General features: G+C 44.7%; 1 protein-coding gene across 1 annotated transcript in view; it reads right to left on the reverse strand.

Annotated features, from left to right (window-relative positions):
• coro7 (coronin 7) overlaps positions 1-25,519 on the reverse strand; it is a 102,067-nt gene that overhangs the window by 50,976 nt on the left and 25,572 nt on the right. Inside the window, exons 8-9 of the mRNA XM_056575180.1 lie at positions 24,419-24,496; positions 24,060-24,142 (exon numbers count right to left, since the gene is read on the reverse strand). Coding sequence (XP_056431155.1) covers positions 24,060-24,142; positions 24,419-24,496 — 161 coding nt within the window. The remainder of the gene's footprint in view (positions 1-24,059; positions 24,143-24,418; positions 24,497-25,519) is intronic.

Raw genomic sequence — 25,519 nt, forward strand, 5'->3', positions numbered from 1 at the left:
CCGGTTTTCTGATCCGTGAAAATGCCTGAGCTCAGGGATAAACACTCCTGCCAGAGTTCAAAGTGTGAAGAGTCAGCTTGTGCAGATACAACACCTGTGCAAGCGTTTGTGTGTGTGAATGTGTGTGTGCGTGCGCATGTGTGTGTTATATGCAAGTTTAACATTTCCAGACACAGAGCGTACAATACCTGGCTGGGTTACAAAGACCCCCTCACACCACACACACACACACACACACACACACACACACACACACATACACGTTTACCCTACCAACAGGGGACTATCGGTTTTCATCGACCAAGTGTGGACCTCTATTTCTGGTCATTTAAAAAATACAAAAACATAATACAGAGTTTAGTTTTAATTTATTTTGTCATAATATAACTTCAAATGTGTTTTTTTGATTTCTTTTAAAGAAGTTGCCAAGAGGGGACTTGAATACTCAAGCGATATTTACATATCAAAGAGGGGACTCCATTCACTGCAGCAAGTGTTTGCCAACTGCAACTGTTGCTTCTGTCAATGTGTTTACATGGGAAAATATAAAAGATGGTCCCCACTTGGATTGTACAACATGACAGAAGTCCCCTGTTAAATGGTATGGAGCGACCCTCACACTCCTGACTGGATCTATTCATGAAGTGTGGAAAAGAACTAATGTAATCCTCATCAATAATCTATAATCATCTTTTAAGATATATTTAGAAGGGTTAAAAAATGTGCGTTTAATTTGCAATTTGCAAATTAAATATGGACAATAATGCGATTAATCACGATTAAATAGAAAGACGCTGATTGACAGCCCTAGTTAGCCCTGTTATCTATAAGTCTTTTTTCCTCATGACAAAATGTCTCTTATGAACTATGGAAGAACTGTGTAAAGGCTCTATGGCAAATTATTTATTTTGTACTATAGAGAAAGCAGTTAAAATGTTTTTTCTACCCTAATGAATACATAAATGCTGGAGTGTAAGTGTCGCTCCATACCATTTAACAGGGGACCAGTGTCATTTTGAACAGGCAAAGAGGGGACTTCTGTCATTCTGTACAATCCAAGAGGGGACCATCTTCTCTGTTTAACAGCACAAAGTTAAAAACAAAATTCTACACGTCAAACTTTCTTTGATGGTCTGTATACTATTGTGCAGGTTCTGACATATGCTGTAGGTACAACCCGGTATCACGCGATTGCGTGCTCCTGCGCACAAACGTTAGTCTATTGAAGCGTGTTCCAGAGCACGATAGTCCGACTTTTTGTGTGTTACACAGAACGAAATGTAAACCAATGCATTCTGAATGGGAGTGTTCTAAGACAATTAACGTGCTCCACAAAACGGTACGAGAGAGAGAGAAAGAGAGAGAGGGAGGGACAGAGAGAGAGAGAGGAGCGTGAGAGAGAGGCTTCAGAAAGGGTGTGGCGAGATAGGTACAGGTGCACCCCTAGTTATTTATGCCAAACACAAATGGCTATATGTATATATATGTAGGCCTGGTCCAGTTAAACACGTTATTAACAGGCGTGTAACGCAAACACAAATTTTAACGGTGTCAAAAATGTTATCGTGCGATTAACGCAAATCTTTTATAAAAAAATTAATAAAATAACAAAACATTTCTTTGGCTCAAAACAAAGAAGCAGTAGCCGGACTGCTATGTTCAAATGACATTTGTTCAAAGCAGTCGTTTAATTGCACTATAGGCTATTTTTTTGTATCGTCCTGTTTTGATCAGTATATGCCAATGTGTTATCAATAAAAATAATTTGCACAAGGCAAGCCGATGCACTTCACCATGTTGATAAGAGAATTAAAATGAGAAGAATTAATGGGACCAAGAAATCAAGGGATATTTAGCATATATATTTTTTTGGTGATTAATCGCGATTAATCGTGAGTTAACTATGACATTATTGCGATTAATCACGATTAAATATTTTAATCGCTTGACAGCTCTAATATATATATATATATTGCCTAATTATATATATTGCCTATATATATGTATAGGCTATATATATAATTAGGCTATAATTATATTATTTAGCTTGTAATGAGAATCTATAGCCAACCTTGTTTGCCCCGTTACGCCACCGGGAAGATATTTTCATACTTCTAATGGATTGATTCATATTTTAAGGTTCTCGGAGTGAGACTTTAAGCAGCTGCAGCAGAATTGTTGAGACGAAAGATGATACATTTATAGAATATTCCCATTCACATTATGATTCATCGCACGACCTGCAGGTTGGAGAGACTGAAATAACCCCCAAAATGAGTAATAATGTAAAAGCAGGCAAGTCCCACAAATTGCTTGAACTATTTATTTCATTCCATTGATATGCATTATTGCAAAGTTTCAAGCATATGGATTTAATGCAATATCCACAAACAGTTCAAAATGGTACCATGATATGCGGTCACAGGTACATAGTTATCACCTGACAAACATGTCACGGGTTGAAATCAAAGGCAGTACAAATAGATAAAAATGTAGCTGAAGTTTCAAATGTCTTGTTTATTGTATTAACCAGTTCATTTCTCTTTTGTGAAAGTCACCAAAAGTCCAAATAAGTTAAACGCAAGGTCACAGGCTAAAAGTGGAGTTGTGTTGGGAACCAGCAGCCAAGAGCTTCCATGGAAACCTTCTACCCATGTTAAATAGATTTAGTTGGCACTTCCTTTTCTGCCCATTTTTTAAACTTGTGGAAGCACTTTGCAGTACTGGGAGACACCATTTCTAACGGCAATGGAGCTAGATTCTAAAAATATCCAAAGATGCCCAAAGCAAATACCTTTAACCCATAGTTGTGTTTATCAAATTAAAAAATTGAGTTTCATTGACCACAAATTGAGCAGAAATATTTTGCAAACAAATCTTTAAATAGTTTAACCACATTAAGAAAAATACATTCGTTAATTTTTTTTATTGGTGAAGCCACAAGTTTTGCACATTATCCAAACAGAATACCTGAAATGTTGATATTTCAGCCCTTTCGGGTTAAACAAGAGAAAAGGACAACCTAACAAGAGTGAAAAGTTTGGGGTTAGGTGACCTATAGTTCAAAAGGTCCCTGGTCAGGTAGACTAAATAAAAGTGTATTCCCAATTGCTCCAGGAAATTTGTGTAATTTACTTGTGAGCTCTCCCCTCAAGCCTAGAGAGACATCAGTGTTGAACCACCAACTGAAAGGGGGTATTTGCCATTAGTATGAGTGACAACATTTCATGGCTATTAATTTAGTTCATTATATTTAGCCGATTTTAATAGACTTTTCTAGCAGGTGAGGCTGTCAAAGAACTAAATATGGAGCAACTACAAAAGTAAATTTGCAGCATGACCAAATTATACAAAAAGTATAGGAACTGTTCTAGCAGATATGTTTTAGGAGTCTCTTTTGATAGGGCAGGGAATAATTGTCTTTGTCACCCTGTAGTCATGCCATCAAATCTGTTGGGCAAAGTACCGCTACTGATTAATCCAGTAGACTCACCAGTCAAGTCCCCCTAGTTAGAAAATGGAAGAAACCCAGTTAGTCATGTTAATTATTCTGTTGTTACAAATGAAGACCAATACTTTCCACATATTGCGATCCAAGTTACTGGCTGCAGTCTTGGATTTTATAGTTCGATATGAATAGATTTAATTTACTAAACTATTAATCATGCTTCAGAAAAATTAACCTTTCTTGGATGGCAGATCTACCACAAGGCTCCATTGCCACAACCTCCAGATGGCTTACGACCTACGGCAACTCCTCGACTACTGCAAGCCAACAAATTGGCTCTTGCACACCAGACACGCATTTTGCTTTATTTTAGGTTTTCAAGCATCTTAAAATACCCAAATCATCGCTCCAATACACAAGTCAGCTAATGGCCTACAAGGAAATGCTGAAGCTAGTGTTAGTGATGGCGATAGAAATGGACAAGCTTGCGTGTACAAATATGCAACTAGAATTGCAAGGTTCACAGCCCAGTTGCATAAGTGGTCGCAACCCGTTGGATTGTAAGCAAGGGTAAAAAAAAATAAAAAAAAATTCCCACAAACTAGTCACATGGTCAATTGAAAGCCTGTACAAAACGACCCTGGAATAGTCAAATGCAGCTTTACAGCGGATGAATTAAGCCAAATTGCATAAACATCCAATGGTAAACAGTATACAAATGCAATCAAGGTTGCACTCACACTAGGCATCTGGCCGTGGCCGTCGCAACTGTGGCCTGGCCACGGTAGGCTCTTGTACATACGCCATCACGTCGCTAGCATCCAAACAATTCTACCAAACCTTAACCAACCAGTGACTAATCACCTTGTCCAGGGGTGTTCCAACGTGGTTTACCAGAGGGCCTTGTGGACTTAAAGTAAGCCACACATTTGACAGACAGCACCGAATGACGTTAAACTAAACTAATCTACAGGTTACCAGTGCTAGTGCAATTACATGAGCATTTTGCACAATATTTGTACTCCAATGCTACGTAAAGCAGGCTTCTTCAGAAACCCGTAGCCTGCTACATTGAAGGGCAACTAACAAATCCTGACCAAGACCAAAAGATGGCTCTGGAAGCCACTAAGGCCCACGCAGCAGATTACTGCGTGGACCGTGGTGGCTTCCTGATCAACCCTTCGGTGGACCATTCATACACATGTATTCCGAGGATGTTTTGAAGACACTGGAGTCCCATGGCACTAGATTCCTTTGAAGACTAAGTTGGTATGGGGGGGCCCAAAGGGGGCCCCCCCATAGATCTTGTCAGTCATCTAACACCTGTTAAGAAAAACACACACACACACACATCACAAGATACAAATCAGCAAAGCTAGGTTAACAAACAGCGGTGACATGCATGTCAAGGTGCAAAGAGCAGGGATAATGATGGCTTGTGTCTGAGGAGACAGCCCAAAAACGTCAACATTTAATAAAGGAAAATAACTTTTACTCACTGCGGTGGTCTGTTTCGAAGTGCCATGTTGGTAGCAATATTTGTCTGGGCTGTTCAGTCAAATGCCCACAAAAACAAACACGCAACAACGCATACTTTCAGTTTGTATAAAGTGACAATAGTGATCTGCAATCTAGATCGAAAACTTTCAACCCTCACTAAACTCAACCTCGATTGACACAGGCCGATGCGAAAAGTAAACCAAACGCATTGTGTTCACCTTTGATAAAGGGGTGCGTGACAGGTGATCTCAATTAAGAGCTAATCAGAAAGAACACACTGATCGGCTATGAGTGAGACGTTCAAAACAAGGACGAGGATTTAACGGAATTGTTACCATTCAGATTCAAATTTCTTTATTATTGGATAGGGTATGATATCAATGATTTGGGCTTTGAGTAGGCCTATATTTCTTAAATATATTTCTTAAATTTTTTCACCCCTTCGCCTTTTGAATATGAAATCTATAATCTCAGCCTCTCTATAATTTGCCCAACACATATTTTATTGTTCAAATAAAATCCCATCCTTATTTTGCCATTCAAATTGAATCTTTACTGTCTTTCATTGTACAACACAAACCTCTAATAATTATTCATAACGCTCTTCCATCTCCTTGGCTGCATTAAGACGAGGCTCGGGTCAGAGCAAAGATCGGGATCCACACATAAGGGATAAAGTTATTTATTAGAATAAAGTAAGTATCATGAAATCTGTAAAGGGATTAGTGTAGCGTATGGAAGATTAGAAAATGTGCGATTATATGGTTTGGACAGTAAACCAGTACCAAAATCACAAGGACCGACCGAGCCAGAACGGAGGAAACTTAACCCAGACAGACAAAACAAATACTGGGAACAACAAACCATCTTTACCATGTTGGAAATACCCAAACAAAATGCAACAAACCAAACCTGATCAGCAAACCAACATATATGACCAACCAACTGAACTACTGACCAAACACACAATTCTTTCGATTAGCCTATGTATATGGGCAGTGGAAAGTGTGCTGTGGGGATGTTGAATAGTGTTAACATAAAACAAAACATGGAACCAATCCAAAGGTCCAAACCCTTAAGGAACCACCCTAAACAGAACCCAAGCCCACCTGCCTCTGTGGAAAGAGAGAGAGACTGGCTAAAGCCTGCGTGGCAGACCTGCACAGGTGCACCTCATCAGCTGACAAGCCTCTCAGCCCCGTCCACTGGCTACCTGTAGCAGGTAGGCAAACACAGAGGACCCAGCAGACGAAGGAGAGAGAGAGCAGTCACAGCTGTCACATCTGTTGCCTGAAGATTCTTTGTTTGTCTCCAACAAAACCTTCCAAACAGATGAATCATTGGCTCATCCCAGAAGTGTCAAATTACTTACTTTTTTTTTTTTTTGATATCATACCCTATCCAATAATAAAGAAATTTGAATTTGAATGGTAACAATTCCGTTAAATCCTCGTCCTCGTTTTGAACGTCTCACTCATAGCCGATCAGTGTGTTCTTTTTGATTAGCTCTTAATTGAGATCACCTGTCACGCACCCCTTTATCAAAGGTGAACACAATGCGTTTGGTTTACTTTTCGCATCGGCCTGTGTCAATCGAGGTTGAGTTTAGTGAGGGTTGAAAGTTTTCGATCTAGATTGCAGATCACTATTGTCACTTAATACAAACTGAAAGTATGCGTTGTTGCGTGTTTGTTTTTGTGGGCATTTGACTGAACAGCCCAGACAAATATTGCTACCAACATGGCACTTCGAAACAGACCACCGCAGTGAGTAAAAGTTATTTTCCTTTATTAAATGTTGACGTTTTTGGGCTGTCTCCTCAGACACAAGCCATCATTATCCCTGCTCTTTGCACCTTGACATGCATGTCACCGCTGTTTGTTAACCTAGCTTTGCTGATTTGTATCTTGTGATGTGTGTGTGTGTGTGTTTTTCTTAACAGGTGTTAGATGACTGACAAGATCTATGGGGGGGGCCCCCTTTGGGCCCCCCCATACCAACTTAGTCTTCAAAGGAATCTAGTGCCATGGGACTCCAGTGTCTTCAAAACATCCTCGGAATACATGTGTATGAATGGTCCACCAGGGGTTGATCTGGAAGCCACCACGGTCCCGCAGTAATCTGCTGCGTGGGCCGTAGTGTATTCCAGAGCCATCTTTCGGTCTTGGTCAGGATTTGTTAGTTGCCTTTCAATGTAGCAGGCTACGGGTTTCTGAAGAAGCCTGCTTTACGCAGCATTGGAGTACAAATATTGTGCAAAATGCTCATGTAATTGCACTAGCACTGGTAACCTGTAGATTAGTTTAGTTTAACGTCATTCGGTGCCGTCTGTCAAATGTGTGGCTTACTTTAAGTCCACAAGGCCCTCTGGTAAACCACGTTGGAACACCCCTGGACAAGGTGATTAGTCACTGGTTGGTTAAGGTTGGTAGAATTGTTTGGATGCTAGCGACGTGATGGCGTATGTACAAGAGCCTACCGTGGCCAGGCCACAGTTGCGACGGCCACGGCCAGATGGCCTAGTGTGAGTGCAACCTTGATTGCATTTGTATACTGTTTACCATTGGATGTTTATGCAATTTGGCTTAATTCGTAAAGCTGCATTTGACTATTCTAGGGTCGTTTTGTACAGGCTTTCAATTGACCATGTTGACTAGTTTGTGGGAATTTTTTTTTTTTTTTTACCCTTGCTTACAATCCAACGGTTGCGACCACTTATGCAACTGGGCTGTGAACCTTGCAATTCTAGTTGCATATTTGTACACGCAAGCTTGTCCATTTCTATCGCCATCACTAACACTAGCTTCAGCATTTCCTTGTAGGCCATTGGCTGACTTGTGTATTGGAGCGATGATTTGGGTATTTTAAGATGCTTGAAAACCTAAAATAAAGCAAAATGCGTGTCTGGTGTGCAAGAGCCAATTTGTTGGCTTGCAGTAGTCGAGGAGTTGCCGTAGGTCGTAAGCCATCTGGAGGTTGTGGCAATGGAGGCTTGTGGTAGATCTGCCATCCAAGAAAAGTAATTCTTCTGAAGCATGATTAATAGTTTAGTAAATTGAATCTATTCATATCGAACTATAAAATCCAAGACTGCAGCCAGTAACTTGGATCGCAATATGAGGAAAGTATTGGTCTTCATTTGTAACAACAGAATAATTAACATGACTAACTGGGTTTCTTCCATTTTCTAACTAGGGGGACTTGACTGGTAAGTCTACTGGATTAATCAGTAGCGGTACTTTGCCCAACAGATTTGATGGCATGACTACAGGGTGACAAAGACAATTATTCCCTGTCTATCAAAAGAGACTTCTAAAACATATCTGCTAGAACAGTTCCTATACTTTTTGTATAATTTGGTCATGCTGCAAATTTACTTTTTGTAGTTGCTCCATATTTAGTTCTTTGACAGCCTCACCTGCTAGATAAGTCTATTCAAATCGGCTAAATATAATGAACTAAATTAATAGCCATGAAATGTTGTCACTCATACTAATGGAAAATACCCCCTTTCAGTTGGTGGTTCAACACTGATGTCTCTCTAGGCTTGAGGGAGAGCTCACAAGTAAATTACACGAATGTCCTGGAGCAATTGGGAATACACTTTTATTTAGTCTACCTGACCAGGGACCTCTTTGAACTATAGGTCACCTAACCCAAACTTTTCACTCTTGTTAGGTTGTCCTTTTCTCTTGTTTTAACCCGAAAGGGCTGAAAATATCAACATTTCAGGTATTCTGTTTGGATAATGTGCAAAACTTGTGGCTTCACCAATAAAAAAAATTAACGAATGTATTTTTCTTAATGTGGTTACACTATTTAAAGATTTGTATGCAAAATATTTCTGCTCAATTTGTGGTCAATGAAACTCAAATTTTTTTAATTTGATAAAACACAACTATGGGTTAAAGGTATTTGCTTTGGGCATCTTTGGATATTTTTAGAATCTAGCTCCATTGCCGTTAGAAATGGTGTCTCCCAGTACTGCAAAGTGCTTCCACAAGTTTAAAAAATGGGCAGAAAAGGAAGTGCCAACTAAATCTATTTAACATGGGTAGAAAGTTTCCATGGAAGCTCTTGGCTGCTGGTTCCCAACACAGCTCCACTTTTAGCCTGTGACCTTGCGTTTAACTTATTTGGACTTTTGGTGACTTTCACAAAAGAGAAATGAACTGGTTAATACAATAAACAAGACATTTGAAACTTCAGCTACATTTTTATCTATTTGTACTGCCTTTGATTTCAACCCGTGACATGTTTGTCAGGTGATAACTATGTACCTGTGACCGCATATCATGGTACCATTTTGAACTGTTTGTGGATATTGCATTAAATCCATATGCTTGAAACTTTTCAATAATGCATATCAACGAAACAATGGAATGAAATAGTTCAAGCAATTTGTGGGACTTGCCTGCTTTTACATTATTACTAATTTTGGGGGTTATTTCAGTCTCTCCAACCTGCAGGTCGTGCGAAGAATCATAATGTGAATGGGAATATTCTATAAATGTCTTGATATCATCTTTCGTCTCAACACTTCCGCTGCAGCCGCTTAAAGTCTCACTCCGAGAACCTTAAAATATGAATCAATCCATTAGAAGTATGAAAATATCTTGGGGCAACGGGGCAAACAAGGTGTGCTTTGACATCTACGTTTTGAGGCGATTGCAACAGTGCCACACATGATCATATTTGAATATGTTTCGGGGTAGTAATTAGCTGTCGATTTTGGAGGCCTTTATCAATAATGACCAGCTATAGATTTGCTTCCCGATGGAGATTTCTGACAAATTACATGATATTTAGCATCTACACGTTAAGCTGAGTCCAATGAGATCAAGCTCGCCCTCTTGCTACACCGAGATCATGTCCTGGACCATAGGTGTACCATGTAAAATACATGTTACCATTTGCTAGAGTGTCATGCTTGGTGACTTTGGACTCAGCTCAACTAGTACATGTTGAGCTGGGGATCGAACAATTTCAAAGGTCTAGACCTTTATATTGTATTTTAATTGTATTTGTTTATCATTTTTATTGATACAAATGAATAGATAGGTTTTTGTTAGACTATTCTGTTCCTAAAAACACACTAACAAATCAAGTTTGACAAATTATTATTACATTAGTTGAGATTACTATCTTTCCCTTACATTATATATATATATACATATATATATATATATATATATATAGTTATTTCCTCTTTTCATAAAAGCAGGAGTGTGAATGTCGCTCCATGCTATCTAAGAAGGGACTTGTGTCATTTTGTCATAGCCAACAGTGGACCCCGGTCATTAGAAAAAGTTATGTTATGCAAATCAACAGATAAAATGCATTCCTTTAACCGTAGACTAAGCACACAAGTTTGTAGTTGTAAAAAAATAAAAACCTTATTAAGTTTAGATATTTGTGTTCATGACATTGTTGGGGCAACTTTAATTGCAAAATAACACTATGTATATACATATATATATCATATTTTATTTAGATTGTTATTACCTCTTAAGAACTATCCATTTTGCTTATTTATTTTTTTACTCATCCATGATGGAGTGTGAACGTCACTCTATGCTATCTAAGAGAGAACTTCTGTCATTATGTATCAGCCAACAGTGTACCCCTGTCATTCCATACAGTACAAGTGTGGACCATTTTCTGTGATGCAAATCAACAATTCAAATGCATTTCTTTAAAAATAGATTGGGGACTGGAGTACATTGTAAAATGGTAAATTAAGGCTAATTTGGGGATTGAACCATTTCAAAGGTCTAGACCCTTATATTGTATTTGTTTATCATTTTTATTGATACAAATGAATAGATAGGTTTTTTGTTGGACAATTCTATTCCTAAAAACACACTAACAAATCAAGTTTGACAAATTATTATTACATTAGTTGAGATTGCTATCTTTCCCTTACAGTATATATAGTTATTACCTCTTTTCATAAAAGAAGGAGTGTGAATGTCACTCCATGCTATCTAAGAAGGGACTTGTGTCATTTTGTAATAGCCAACAGTGTCATCCAAATTAAATGTATTATTATTATTATTATTATTAGTGGACCCCTGTCACTACATACAAAAAAAGTGTGGAACTTTTAAAGCTGAGCCTTTTTTGTTTGCATGTTTCAAGAGACTTTACTAAGTAGTCTGTTTAACAGCCCTCTACACTCTGACAGACGTCACACAATAGAGGAGTGTTTGAAGCGACGTGTGTGGATTGGTCGTTGAAAATCAAGCTCTGGCCAGCAGAGGCGCTATAGAGTATGGACTAAACACTCACAGACTTTCAGGTGTTTTTAGGTTGATTTAAGGCATGACCAAAAGGGGACCTGAAAAATGTCCCCTCTTGGCTCGGAGGTCCCCTGTTGGTGAAGGTGTTACGACGCCGAAGTCCACTGTTGGATAGTTAGGCGAGTACACACACACACACACACACACACACACACACACACACACACACACACACACACACACACACACACACACACACACACACACACACACACACACACACACACACACACACACACACACACACGTTTTCCACCTTCTCATTCCTCACTTGTCAGAATCAGGCTAGGCTCCAGTGTTCCTCAGACATCTTGACAACTGGGGGGTGGGGGGGGGGGGGGGGGGGCTCATGATGGGGTCGGAGAGAAGTCAGGACACGCAGAGGTAAGCAGGAAGAAGCGGTAGCCGTTTCCCCATTCAGCGATCACCCAGGCAACCCGTGAGTGTTTACACCAGTGTGTTTTCTTTTTCTCTTTTGGACACACACTTATATATACACAAGCCCGAGCGACTCAGTGACGGCTTGTTGGCACTAAAAAGGCAAACGGCATCAGCCAACGGGTTTAACAATGTTTCTGAGCAACACACTGTTCTTCTGGGTATATTAGAGAAGAATAACGACAAAAACAATTGAAACTGACTGGTTTCAACTGCGTGGCATTCTCAACATAAATTAATACCGTTTTTATAATCTTATCTTTGCCCGACCTCTGCGGTATACTGTACATGGATGACAATGTACATGACCTAGAGAAACCGTAGTTTCTTGTAATTATTTTTTTGTAGAACTGATCCTTTACAGCGAAAAAGATTACCACTGTTAAAACAGCTAATGAATCCCAGTGCACTGCACTACCTCACAGCGCGCCTCATGTAGACGTTCTCCTCAATATGCGCTCATTCCCTCTACCTCACGCCGTTTGTTTTCCACCCTGGTGTTAATGAACGTCTGACTCCATGATCACCAGCCTGTCAGCGGGAAAAGGCCCCTAACAGCAGGACGACTTGGCCCCTGACGAACAATCGGGCCCTTGACTATTTTCTTTGGGTAGGGCCTCTCTTTTTTTTTTTCTTTTTTTTTTCGTGGTCTTCTCTCAGGGTCAAACATGTTTGTCTAACGTTTCTTCGTGAAGAAAGAAACCTTGTTCCATCCACCTTCTCTCCAGTCCAGGAGAAAAACCACCCAAACGGAAGAACAACAGAGCCTTAATGTAGTGGTTTAACGGAGCGCCTGAATCAGTGAAGGACGTGTGTTCACCGGTGTTCGGGGAGCCGTCACCCAGTCTTTCCTGAACACTCAGCAACCGAATACGCCCTGACAGTTCACCAGTTCACCCGCCGCTGTTTGACTGACGGCAACACTCCCATATTTCAGTGTGGCTGTTCCTTATCTTGATTTTCCTTTCAAGCGATGCGGAGTGAGAGAGCCCAAAAAAAAAAAGGGAGATAGAAAGATAAGGACCGAAGGAAAATACTGTGAATAACATGTATAGAAAAAATACAGGCATTCAAAAACAAAGCAGTTATTTTTGTATTGATCTCACAAACCTACGAAAGTAAAAAAACTACTAAAGAAAAACATGAAAACGAAAAACTAACGTACAAGAACAAAGCGGGGGCAGAAAGACACAAGGACTGCTTGGCTGGAGCCAGGGCCAGCTATAGCATTACGCCACGCAGCGCAAGGAAAGCTCATGAACGCATGAGTAGAAGAAGACACTGTATGCACGGACAGATGGGTCGGTGTCATTCCACCCGTCATCCCCCTTGAGCTATGATTGATGCTGCTTGGAGATGGTCCGTGTCAGCTGAAAAGGGGACCTTTGGGCCCGTCTGGGTGTTTGCGGTGTGTGTGTATGTCTCTCTGTATGTGTGTGTCCTTCAGTGTCATTGTGTCTTTCTGTGTTTCTCTGTGTGCCTTTCTGGCGTTCTGGCTTTCAGTGTGTGTGTGTGTGTGTGTGTGTGTGCGCGTTCGCGTGCTTGCTTGCATGCTTCAGTGTAAGTGTTTCAATGTATGTGTTTCAGTGTGTGTGTGTTTCAGTGTGTGTGTATGTGTGTGTTTCAGTGTGTGTGTATGTGTGTGTATGTGTGTGTTTCAGTGTGTGTTTCAGTGTGTGTGTGTTTCAGTGTGTGTGTGTGTGTGTGTGTGTGTGTGTGTTGTGTGTGTGTGTGCCTGCCTGCCTGCGTGCGTGCGTGCGTGCGTGCGTGCGTGCACGAGCCGTTTGGTGGAGTGATGGTATGCACAAATGTGTCTCTGGGACCTGCAGGAATGCACCCTCACCGGCTCACGGTCCGACTGCCGTGAGAGAGGACACCTGTGCCCCGTTGGCCCTGCACACGCACGCCACAGCGTACACACAAACACACACTCAACGCCAGGACAAAGATGGAGAGTGCAGCAGAATAGTACTCCCACATTGTGTGTGCTGGAGTGGAACGCCGGGAAGTGCACGCTGCTCTGTGTCGGATTGAGAAGAGCGTGAGTGGCTGGATTTTAATTTATATTGTCGTTTTGCAGACACTTTCATGGGAGTCTGAGCAGTGAGCACGACATACAATCAAACTCGGAGGACAGCGTGCAGGAATCAGAAAGAAAGACGAGGTTAATAGCATGTTTTGCATCAATCCTTGAAATGCATCTTTCCTTTACTGTTCGCCACTAAATAACAACATAACAGGCTAGAATAACAATCTTGTCCCGTCAGTGAAAAATAAACCTCAGAATTAATCATTTCTCTGAATCAACAACCAGAAATGAAGCAATCCACTTGCCTCATCCCCACGGCAACCAAAAAGCAGTCATTTCACATAGAGAGGGCTTAAACAAACTGTTTTCACAAGACTCTCAACATGTCCGTCCCCCCCCCTCAACAAAGGCCTCCCCCCCACCAGGCACAAAGCCCCCCCACCCCCCTCATAATAGCTGGCTGACTAATCGACCCGGCTGAAATAACCTTAGCAGGGCTTCACCGAGAGTGGACCCCCAGGAAGGCCCCCAGGAACTTCCTGAAGAGCAGCTGGACCGTAGACCCAGAGCCATACAAGGTGAGGGTCCTCCGTGTGCCCCCACTCCACGGTTCCCACACAATGGGGGAACACACTTCCTGCCACACAATGGGACCCCACCTTAGCCTCTCTGCGCCTCCCCATGCCAACTTACACTTTGATGAAGCTCTTAATCCGGTTGAAGCCATGCCACATGGTCATGGGAGTGGAGGCGAGACCAATAATGCAGGTGTGTTGTCATAACATTTCCATGGTGACATGCTTAGGCGGTCAAGCACTGTTGTTATTGTTCCTTCCTTGCTTACCCCTTGCCAAGTATAACACACACACACACATTTACACCTGCACGTCTGAAGCATTAGCGTAACAACACAACACTGAGATTCCCACCTGAAAGGCCAATTAAACGTTTAACACACACACACACACACACACACACACACACACACACACACACACACACACACACACACACACACACACACACACACACACACACACACACACACACACACACACACACACACACACACACAGGCCGTGACCAGCGGCACGCATCAGCAATTTTCCCGTCAAACTAAGCGTAGCATATTACTCCTGCCTCAGCGCCGCTGACAGGTTTCCCTGGTACGGGGGAAGACAAATAGGGCCCATGTGGGAGATGACGTCAGCCCACCTGCCTGCAACCAATCACAGCTCCCTGTTAATGAACAATTTCCTCCGTCTCCTGAAGGATTCCCGGTAAAGCCGCGCAGCGGTCGGGAGGATGAACCGAAAAGCCCCTGCTTACTATCGTCCTGCTTACCCACAACCTCGTAAAACACGGCTGCAGAAAGCCGACGACCTGGCTCCCGCAGCCTGCCGCCTCCGCTAAACCCGAGGAAAAGTCTGCCCCAGTCGCATCCACTTAGATCTGGTTCATCCAGATTCACACCGGGTCCAGATGTGTGGATCTGCGCTGACGTTACGCAGACGATTTGCCGAGCGCAGCAGAACCCTGGACAAGATATGGCACGGGCTTTGGTATGATGGCAGCAGTGTTGGCAACCGGTGGCAGTGGGGATTAAACCGTCAACCGCTTTGATTTCAGCATCCCTCGTAAGAGATTAGGAGCCACCGCAAAATATGCGTGGATGTGCTCGTAATTGAAACGCAACCCCCGTGTAATTCCCGCGGCTCCATCCACCTCTGTCTCGCTCTACTCCGGTTATAAGAGCGTCCTGCTCGTCTGTACGCTTGGCGCTGTGGGTCTGTGGGTCTGTGGTCGTCGGTCTGCAGGAGACCCCAGCCAACAGGCCCGTTGGGGGGGGGGTAAGGTACAGCTGGGGGCCTAGTGGGGCTGTGGAGGTTTCAGGGCCATGAAAACCGTCCGCTAATGGGAAACACACTTTGCCGAAAAACCTTCCGTGTTTCTTTCCATCGCTGCAGAGGAAAAAATAAAAAAGGCGCACGTTTAAAACCTTGAACGGCGTCCAGAGAGCAAGGCAATGATTTAGAAACGGGAGCTAAAATGAGTAAATAGTTGCTGCCCAATTATGAAACACAAACCCAAAATACATAAACTCGCTCCGAAGCAGAGACTGAGGGGGGGTCGGTTAAAAAACAAAACAACATCTTCAACATTATAATCATCAACCAGCCATTTGCGAGTACCAAGACCGACGAGGAAAACAACATCGACAATTCCTGAGTGAACCAGAGCACCGGGAAGACGTCTGCCTTCCCGCAAGCTTCTGGGAGCCTTGAGGCCCTCCTTGAACCTGCCATTGGCTGTTCCACCACTCGTATCCTTTTACACATGGATACCCAATAACCCACAGTTTAGCCATCTCCCCGCATTTACTCTCCAATGGAGGCACGCATCCCCTGCCAGCCAGGGCTGCCCCCCGTCTCCATGAAAGGCCTGGCTAATGATACATGTACAGTATACCCAGTGGAACAGTCACTGGGGTGGGGGGGTGACGACCCAGGGCGGAGTGAACGCTGGTCGGTAGGCCATCGGCCCTGAGGAACGGATGGTCCATTTGTTCTGGTCTGGGGAGTGCGGGTATTCTTCCAGATGCCAAGGAAAACAAAATTTGCCGCATCTGCAGCTGCAAGTGTAACTGCTGCCGCTGCCCTGAGTTATAAAAGATGGAAAGTGAAGTCCGACACCGGCTTTTGATCCAAAAACCAGAGGGACTCAGGGATAAAATGAAGTAAGGGCTTCCCAGCAAAGGCTCATTTGAGCAATTATCTTAACGGCATTAAAACCATTTTAAACTGCGACATGAGGCAATGTGGTGGCCCCTGATGGCTCCACCGGCCGTATGAAATCATAAAACAAACCATGATAGAAAACCATCCTGGAAAAAAGGGTGAGGGGACCAGGGCAAGGGGACCTGCCTCTTAGTATCTTTCTATTTTGATTCCAGCCTGGTGCAGCAGAAGTCCCACAAAGGGCTTCTTTCTGAAGCACAGAGTGCGGCAAGAAATACCTGCGGGATGAAATCGAATCCCTCTGTGAATTATATTAGATGTTCCCTGCCAGCAACGGCACATAACTCCATGTGTGTTTTTTTACCAGCGCTGAAAGAGCTCCATTAGGCCCTGCTCTAAAATAAACCACCTAATTGGAATCCCAGACGGCAGCACCTTCAAAAGCTCTGCTCCCTCCCGCCCTCCCATATCTCTCTTCTCACTGCGAGAGGAAGGGTGGGGGGGGGGGGGGGGGGGGGGGCAGGATGGAAAGAAAGTCAGGATTGGGAGTGAATGGGATGGGGGAGGGGGGGAGGCGGCCAGGTGAGCATAAAGAAAGGTATTGAATTTGGTATTGAAGAACGGCAGCTGGATCTTTGACAGCGCCGCAGAGAGACGAGAGTCTACCGAGAAGGGGAGGCAGGCCAGGAAGGAGGAAGGAAGGCAGGGAGGGAGGCAGGGTGGCTGAGGTCAGCAGCACATACGTTTTAATCAAACCTCCATGAAATCCAGCACTGAGACAACATCTTGACAGAAAATTAGGGGATTTCAAGTATTGGTCTCTCCACCCTGTTCTTCCCCTATTTATCCCTTAAAGCTAGGGTAGGCAATTTGGAGAAACGGGCCAGAGGAAGCTTGAATTTGAAAGTATCCAACTGATATAAAATACCTTCCATCAAGCCTCAATGCTAAAAAAAAAAAAGCAAGCTAGTCCCGTGTTTTTGGGGGAGTGGGTTTGGCCCCCCAAAGCCACTCCCCCAAAACAAGGGCTTGCTTTATCAATGAGTCTGCCTAGCCCTGTGGAAGACATGGGTCATGCGTAATGAATGCATGGGTAGAATTCACGTAGAAAGGTGGCTAGGAAGGTAGGTACATAGACAGGTAGGACCATCCAATCATTTCATTCGGGTCGAATGCAACACTTGGACGGGCTTAGTACACACACCTGCGACGGCTATAGATAACAGATTATTTTCATTTGTTTGTCAGAGCATTTGATTTATTGATTGTCGTTGGTGTAGAAAGAGAATTTAATGAAACATGACCGAAAGATGCTTCTAAAATAAAAGGTCTATCCTAGCTTTAACCTCTGCCACTGGTGTAGCTCCCCCCAAGACCAAACACAAGCTGGAATCCTAAATGACTAACAGATTCCAGTCCCCGCGATTCATCTGACACTGGGCAGATTCAGGGCCGGTGCAGCTCCGACACGACCCTGCTCCTATAAACTTCCCCGATGAGGGGGAAGGTATGAACCTGATTGACCCTACAGGCCTTGGCCCTGGCTTCACCCCGTCAGACCTTCAACTTGAATTTCTTCAATTGGTCATGACAATGACGACCACAATAACAAACTGTCTGCACAACAACACAAAGAAAGCGGTACGTTTTTCGGTAAGTATCACAAATCTGAGATTTTTTTGGATTCTGTGTTTTTGGCGGGTTCTAGTTGTAGGCCTAGTATTTTTAACTCAAAAAGCGAAGGAAAAAGCATTAAAACATAGTGGCTGTTTGTTTAACTCCAATGTGAATTATTGAGCCCAATCAGCAAGTACTTTTGTTTGGTTCACATGAAGTGCGAGCACTTAAGAATGAATTGAATACGCTTTTCAGAATCAAACCCAAATGCGGCTTTATCCCTAATCTCTCTGGAGCTGATTTCCAGGCGTCCGCGCTGAGCCACACCTTGATAAAGTCCCAGTGTTGGAAAAGCGGCAGCAGTCCAGCGAGTGTTCAGACCAGCCTTTTCTGTGGCATTTTCTGGCTTGCTTCAGTTAACCAAGATGTAGCTGCGCTTAATCTCCCCTCCAGGAAATCCCTCATCTGGGACTGATTATATAGGCACCGGGGCCGGGCGCAGAATGGAGTTGGACTGTTGTTCAAGGCCTGGTTCTTTAATGGGATAGAGGAGCTGTGCTCAATCTACCTGATCAGGAAAGTGTTTGGATCCATTACACTGCCGAGCTGCTGCGCTCGGGGCAAGAGAGAGAGAGAGAGAGAGAGAGAGTGGGAGCGTCGCAGAGAACCAGCCTTGAAAGTAGCGCATGGATGTGGGGTAGGCGTTAAACACATGTGTGTGTAGTAGTGTGTGTGTGAGACGGAGGGAGACAGAGAGACAGAGAGAGAGGGTGTTTGAGAGTGAAAGAGAGTGTGTGTGTGTTTATAGCTGTGTGTGCATGCGTGCTTCGGAGGCATGCCTTCAAGGCGTTGCAGGAACAGGGGCGTGTTGGTAAGTGTGTTAGATTGAATATCTGCTCCGAGACCCCCTGATTGATCCCGCGTCTTGGAACATTCCACCGACCTCCTCCACCTCCGACCGTAACCACCACCACTACTGGGAGCCCTTCCCCCTCCCCCAGTTACCGACCACAACCCAGTCTCTCAGCAGAAAGGTCCCCTCACGGGTATCTGGAACCTGGGCCCTTTGGGAACACAGAAGGGGTCGGCTCCCTGGGGAGTGACGTCTGTCCTCTCCAATCAGACGGCTTGGTGGGTTGATGAGTCATAGAGAACAGTGATTCCTTCACATCAAGTTTCTTAAAGGGTAGTTTGGAATTTTGGACATAGGGAATTTTGGACATTCCCAAGTTAGCCCTGGTGTTCTTTATCCTTGGAGACAGTTTAACACATTTCATTCAGTTCTTCTAGTTGCACAGTTTGCTCGTGCTAGGCTAGCGCACGGTAACGGGCAATACTAGCCTGCTAATAAAACAGTCTTACCCACTCCACAGTGCACCCGAAGCAAATCAACTATAACGCCAGACGGTCGATGTAAATGTCTGTGTTGATAGAATAATGTTAGAAATAAAACCAACCTTGCGTTGCGTTTTGAGGGACTCTCTGTGTCTCAGCAGCAGTGTTATATTCCTGGTAGTAGGCTACGGCAGCGGCGGACTGATACCTAGGTTAAATTCCGCTGCTGCTGAGAAAGTAGTCCCTCAAAATGCGATGATTCATGCGATGCGAGGTTAGTTTTATTTCTAACATTATTCTATCAACACAGACATTTACGTATTCTAGCGTTATAATTGATTTACCGTGGGTGTACTGTGGAGTCGGTAAGACTGTTTTATTAGCAGGCTAGTATTGACCATTGCCGTGCGCTAGCCTAGCACGAGCGAACTCTGCAACTAGAAGGACTGAATGAAATGTGTTGAAAACTGTCTTCAATGATAAAGAACAAGGTTTGGGAATCAGGCCCTATGTCCAAAATTCCGAACTACCCCTTTAATGTGCGTGTGTGCGTGTGCGTGTGTGTGTGTGTGTGTGTAACTGCCTTTTTTTCCATGTCTTGCAGTACAGGAACGTATGATTGCTAGTGACTGGGCCCAATTAAAGTGGTGAAACTCTAAGCTCAATTTTTGTCATGCCGAATCCCAACCAAGTGACCCTCGGAGAATTGTCCCGTCAGCTCAGCGCCACGTCCACGGGCCAACGCATGAGCATGCATCATCGTGGCACGCTTGCGTGTGCGACTGTGTGTCTGTGTGTGTGTCTCGCTGGCGTGTGCGACTGTGTCTGTCTGTGTGTGTGTGTGTCTCGCTGGCGGGTGCGACTGTGTGTGCGTGTGTGTGAATGAGTATGTTTGTGTGTGTGTGTGTGTGTTTGCATTGAGCAGTGGAATGAGTACGGGTCATTGTGACGTCGTGGCTATTTACGCGGCAGGCTGTTTGCAATCGGGGGCCAGTTGTGAAGATCACTGATTGGGCCAGGCCAGGAGGCCCCATTAAAGTCATTATTATAATTTGGGTTTATAGAGGGCAGAGTGAGACGAAGCTAATAGCACTGAGAGGGTGTTGTTGTTCTCTGCTGCCCGTGAGGCTGTTCCTTCAGTAATAGCTACCTAGGGTCCGCAACGTTAAAACAGCCCCTCTCAGACGCATCACCCACTGGGCAACCAGCCTCCTCCAGGCTCCGTTTCAACCCCAAGCAGAAAAAACAAACACTTTCCCTCCATTACTCTCCGTCCAAAATATATTCCACCAAAACCATCCTGTCCGACCGGGAGTGCGTTCCTGCGCCGCTCCAAAGAAAACAGTGCGCTGTATCACTGACGTAGCATCCTCGCTAACCTGATATAAGCCAGCCCGCGCTCCAATTACACACCGCGTTATCCTGTGTCTTTAATTAAAACCAGACCCGGAGAACAAATCCATCTTTATCTGGACCTCAGGCATCGGATGACACGGAGCGATGGTCTGGCTGCTGATGTTTGACTCGACCGTCTGCTGTTGTTTAGCTTCGACGTTAGCGCGGGGAGAGATGAGGCTAATTTGGCTGAGATGATTGCCGAAGGCCTGCGTTTATCTGCCCGATTTGGGGCTTGTCATGGGCTGTGCGCCTTACTAATAGATCACAGGGCAGATAAGAGGAAAAGCAATGAGGCTGGATAGAAAAAGAAGTGACACATGGATCATCACAAACAGGCTGATCGTATGTCACATATTATATTATAAGCTATGGAATAACTGTATAATTCTTTTTATATATATGAATAAAAAAATAGATCAACATTAAAATAATTCAGTATTTGGTACAACTTTAAACAAAGTCCTCGGTTTCTTCGAAAGAAAGCAAGAAAGCATAAAGACAGCGTGAAAGAGAGACAGCATAAAGAAAGAAAGAAAGCAAAAATCAGAAAGAAAGAAAGAAAGAAAGAAAGAAAGAAAGAAAGATAGACTATAATTTACAAACTGAGGGGAACTCGACTTGACTTTGGCACGTGACTAGTCACCGATGCCAGCAAACGTTTCCCCCCGAGCGAGCGACCACTTCAGTTATCGGCCGACGCTGAGAACCATCTGCTGCTACGGCGGGTCGTTCATCTCAATAAAACCGAGCACGCCGGACAGCAGACGAATATGATTTAATGCAGTGATTACATTTTCCCCCTGATTTAACTCCTGAAGCGTGGCTAGATCTGACCTCGTCTCGGAGGCTGACCGTATCTGTTACGGAGGGAGGGGACGCAGCCAGGGGTTTGGCCCCCCACCCGGGCCCCGAGCGAGGCCGCGGGGCCGGGAGGTTTGGCCTGGCCGAGGACGGAACCGTCAGAGGATGGAGAGGAAAGGGCCGGGGCGGGGGGGAGAAGAGCATAATGGGTAGGGCGAAGGATCAGAGAATGCAAAGAGTAGTATAAGTAAGGCCTTGGAAAACGATAACTTGATGATGATAGTAGCAGAGAAACTTCAGAGTCTTCTTGAGTCAAGAGTGTTAATATAAATATTCTAATTGAAATTAAATACTGCATGAAATTACATGTTTACATATTAAGCTTGTGATAAAACTTTATTAATTATATTCTAATTGCCTCATAGCTCATAAATTGTTAAGAAAAAGAGGAAGAAAATTAACTTTGTAAGAAAATTTAGATTTTCTTGAGACAAGAGCAAGCGGGAGAGATGGAGACAAAGAGAAGGAGGCGGGACATAAAAAAATAATAAATAATGACACTACACTGTCGCATTCGCACCTTGTTAAAAAAGAAAAAGTTGCAGTAATCCTATCCTCCAATCCGGGATTAGAACTGTTCTTCTCACATAAGCATTTCAGGCTGATGGTAAAAATAAGATATATAATATAAAACCAAAAGATGTTGAGTGACAGTCAGCAGGGAGCTGGAATGTGTGGCCAGTGGCCACTGGACGACAGACAAGCTGTGGTCGCACATGACACTCGATTCAAACCAAATAATCTTTCTGTTTACTGAATATGTTTTTGACCTGCCTTCCCTCTGCCAAGTTCAACTTGAAATAAAATGTTGATCGGCAGAGGCACACATAAAGCCCTATGTCAGACCAGCGACATTTCAATCAAAAATAACTTAAATGTTTGGATGGCACCAAATAAGCACACTGGTTTGGAAAATCAAATATTTAGGGCATCTCAGCCAAAAGGGAAAAGTGAAGGGAAAATGGAGCCTAGTTTCAAATACATGGGAGGCAGAGAAAGAGAGAGAGGGATAAATGGAGAGAAAGAGAGAAAAGGAGAGAAAGAGAGAAAGATGGAGAAAGAAAGAAAGAGAGAGAGGAGAGACGGAGAGAGAGAAAAGGAGAGAGAGAGAGGCGGAGAGAGAGGCGGAGAGAGAGTGATGGAGAGAGAGAGGACAGTGGTTGGGAGAGTGCGGAGGTGGTTATTGGAATCCCTGCAGTGTCAACTCCTTAAACCGCCTGCCTCTCTTACACAAACAACACAGCATTCCACTGGGAAAACTATTCCCATGGTAAACAGAGGAAGAGCTCGCTGGTACACACAAGGAGAGCCTGCCTCACCAGGCACCCTTCAGTGCAGAGGAGGACTTTTCACACCTTAGAGAACTCTCACCGCGGCTCCACGTAGAATCACTCTGCAAATCACAAACACATGTGTTCCCTATCAGTCAGTCACCCGGCTTCCGTCTCTGAACCGAGCCCGACACATCTCCTACCACGGGGACTTCAACTGCACTTTATAAACACAGACGTTGCGATTCTCTTCCCGCTACATTTCATCCCTGCGGTTTCGGAAAGGAATCCGCCGCAGATGCATGATGGGTAATGCAGACCAGCGCATATGTGCGTGATCGTCGAGGTGCTCGGAGCAGAAGTGAACGGGACCGGTTCGGAATAAAAAATGACCGCACACACACCTTCGCCTCCTCCCTTGGGGGGTCTGTCAACGCTCCCGGGGTACACCCCCCCCACACACCCCCCTCCTCCAGGCCTCCGGGAAAATAAACAAAGTGAGCGAGGGATTGGGGGGGTTCAGAAGTTGAAAGGACTTGCAGTGTGCGTGCCTGGTCTGTGTGTGATGTGGGGGGGGTTCTGCTACCTGGCCTTTCAAGATAGAACTGTGTGTATGCGTCTGTGTGTGCGTGTGTGTGTGCGTGCGTGCGTGCGGCGTGCGTGGCGTGCGGCGTGCGTGCGTGCGTGCGTGCGTGCGTGCGTGCGTGCGTGCGTGCGTGTTGCTCCCTAGCTTTTCAATTTCTTTGTATACTTTTTTCTTAGAAGGAAGTAGAGAAGAGAGGACAGAACGGTGTGTGTGTCCGTCCGTATATGATTGAGATCCCGGAAATGTCCGGAATTTGAAGGGACAGTGCCAGGACTGTGGGAGGTCTGCGTTCTGTAACCTGCTGACCAGCGGCAAAGGATAGAGGCCCCCCTCACAATGTATCACACACACACACACTTTCAGTTTTACTACCAAAGACACACACATACGCATTCATAGACCAACCATGTGGTCTTGCACATGTATGGATCGCCGCACAAGAGTGCTTATTGTCAGCGTCCTGACAGGGGAAGATAGAGAGCCTGCAACCAGGGTGCAGCACGCCGGTGCGACACGTTGCCACGGCGACCACTCACCCGCTGGAGTCGCTGACGGACACGGATCCCAGGGCGGAGCCAAGCTTCCTGCTGTCCCACAGCCTCACCTCCCGACCACGGTGCTAAACACACACACAAAACACACACAGGGTCAATACCGCATGCATACACACACACACACGCACACACGGTCAATACCGCAGGCGTATCCACAAAAACACACACGCAGGGTCAATACCGGAAAGACACACACACACACACACACACACATAAAATAAAGACACAAATAAAAATACACAGAGCGTACAGAGTGATAAACAAACCCAGGCACCAGTAAACACTTGACTTCCATGCAGAGATTTGAGCACATTGCAAAGGCTTGTGGATCCTCTCCTTACCGTGTCCGTGGTCAGCAGGTAGTCGTCTCTCGCCCAGAGAGCGCGGGAGCCTTTGCTGCTGTGCATATTCTTGACGCTCTACAAGGAAAATCAAAACAGGGTCACCCGTTAGAATCATTTGTACACACAAGTGCATCAGTGTCCCATGAGAAACATCCAAGTCACATCACGCTAAATCCTGCACCGTCAATGCATGAGGTGTTGAGGAGAGACAGCTGACAAGACAGCCAGGGGAAGGGAGATGAAAATTAGACCTGATGGCTCCCCTGTGCCCCTGACAGGTCTCCATATTGGAACAGACCGGGACTTGTCCCTGGATAAGGACCCCTTGTCAGAGTTGATGCAGCAGACACGGTGACTGATGCCCCGAAGCGCAGCTTAGGTTTCCGGGGGGCCGTGACATATCGTCTGTGTGTTTGTGTGTTACTTTTTACCGGCCCGTCCATGGGGCATGTGTCAAAACAAGAGTTCGCTGCACTGATTCGATGGGGGACTTCAGCAATGCGCTTAGATTATACTCAATACGCAGAGATTATTTCCCAAATGCAATGCATCTGAATTGAAGAACCAATGTAGTGTTAACAGTTCCAACCAAAAAGGGAAATAACTGAGGGCGTTCCAAACACTCTTAATCTCCCACCATCCCCTCTGCAGACAGGAATCCGACAAACCGCAGTTACGAGCGTCTCGCTAAAAGCAAGCTATGTGTCAAGTAACGACTACTTATAGACCTCAGCGTCTGGGCCTTTCAGAGCTCTGCTATCCGAGGGCTGGATGCTAGAGTTACACCCCGCCTCCGCGCACACCAGCCGGGTCAACGACCTGCAATGGGAGCCCTGGGCTGGCCGGCCCTCAGCCAAAAGGACCGCAGTCATTTATTCACCGTCGTTTACAGGTTTATTTTCAGCCTTCTCAACTGAACCGCCGAGAAGAGTGCGATGGTGTTTCTAAAGAACGTGTCGACCTCTTCCTCGTGGAGATACCTCACACCCACCAGGGTGATAAACAGAGGGACAACTGAAGGACAGGGGAACCCCGGTGGGCTCGGTGCGCCTTCTGAACCCCGCCGAGTAGCGCAGGACGAACCGGGGCCTCTCGGGT

This window comes from Gadus chalcogrammus, chromosome 2 (genome assembly GCF_026213295.1).
Source record: "Gadus chalcogrammus isolate NIFS_2021 chromosome 2, NIFS_Gcha_1.0, whole genome shotgun sequence".
NCBI lineage: Eukaryota > Metazoa > Chordata > Actinopteri > Gadiformes > Gadidae > Gadus > Gadus chalcogrammus.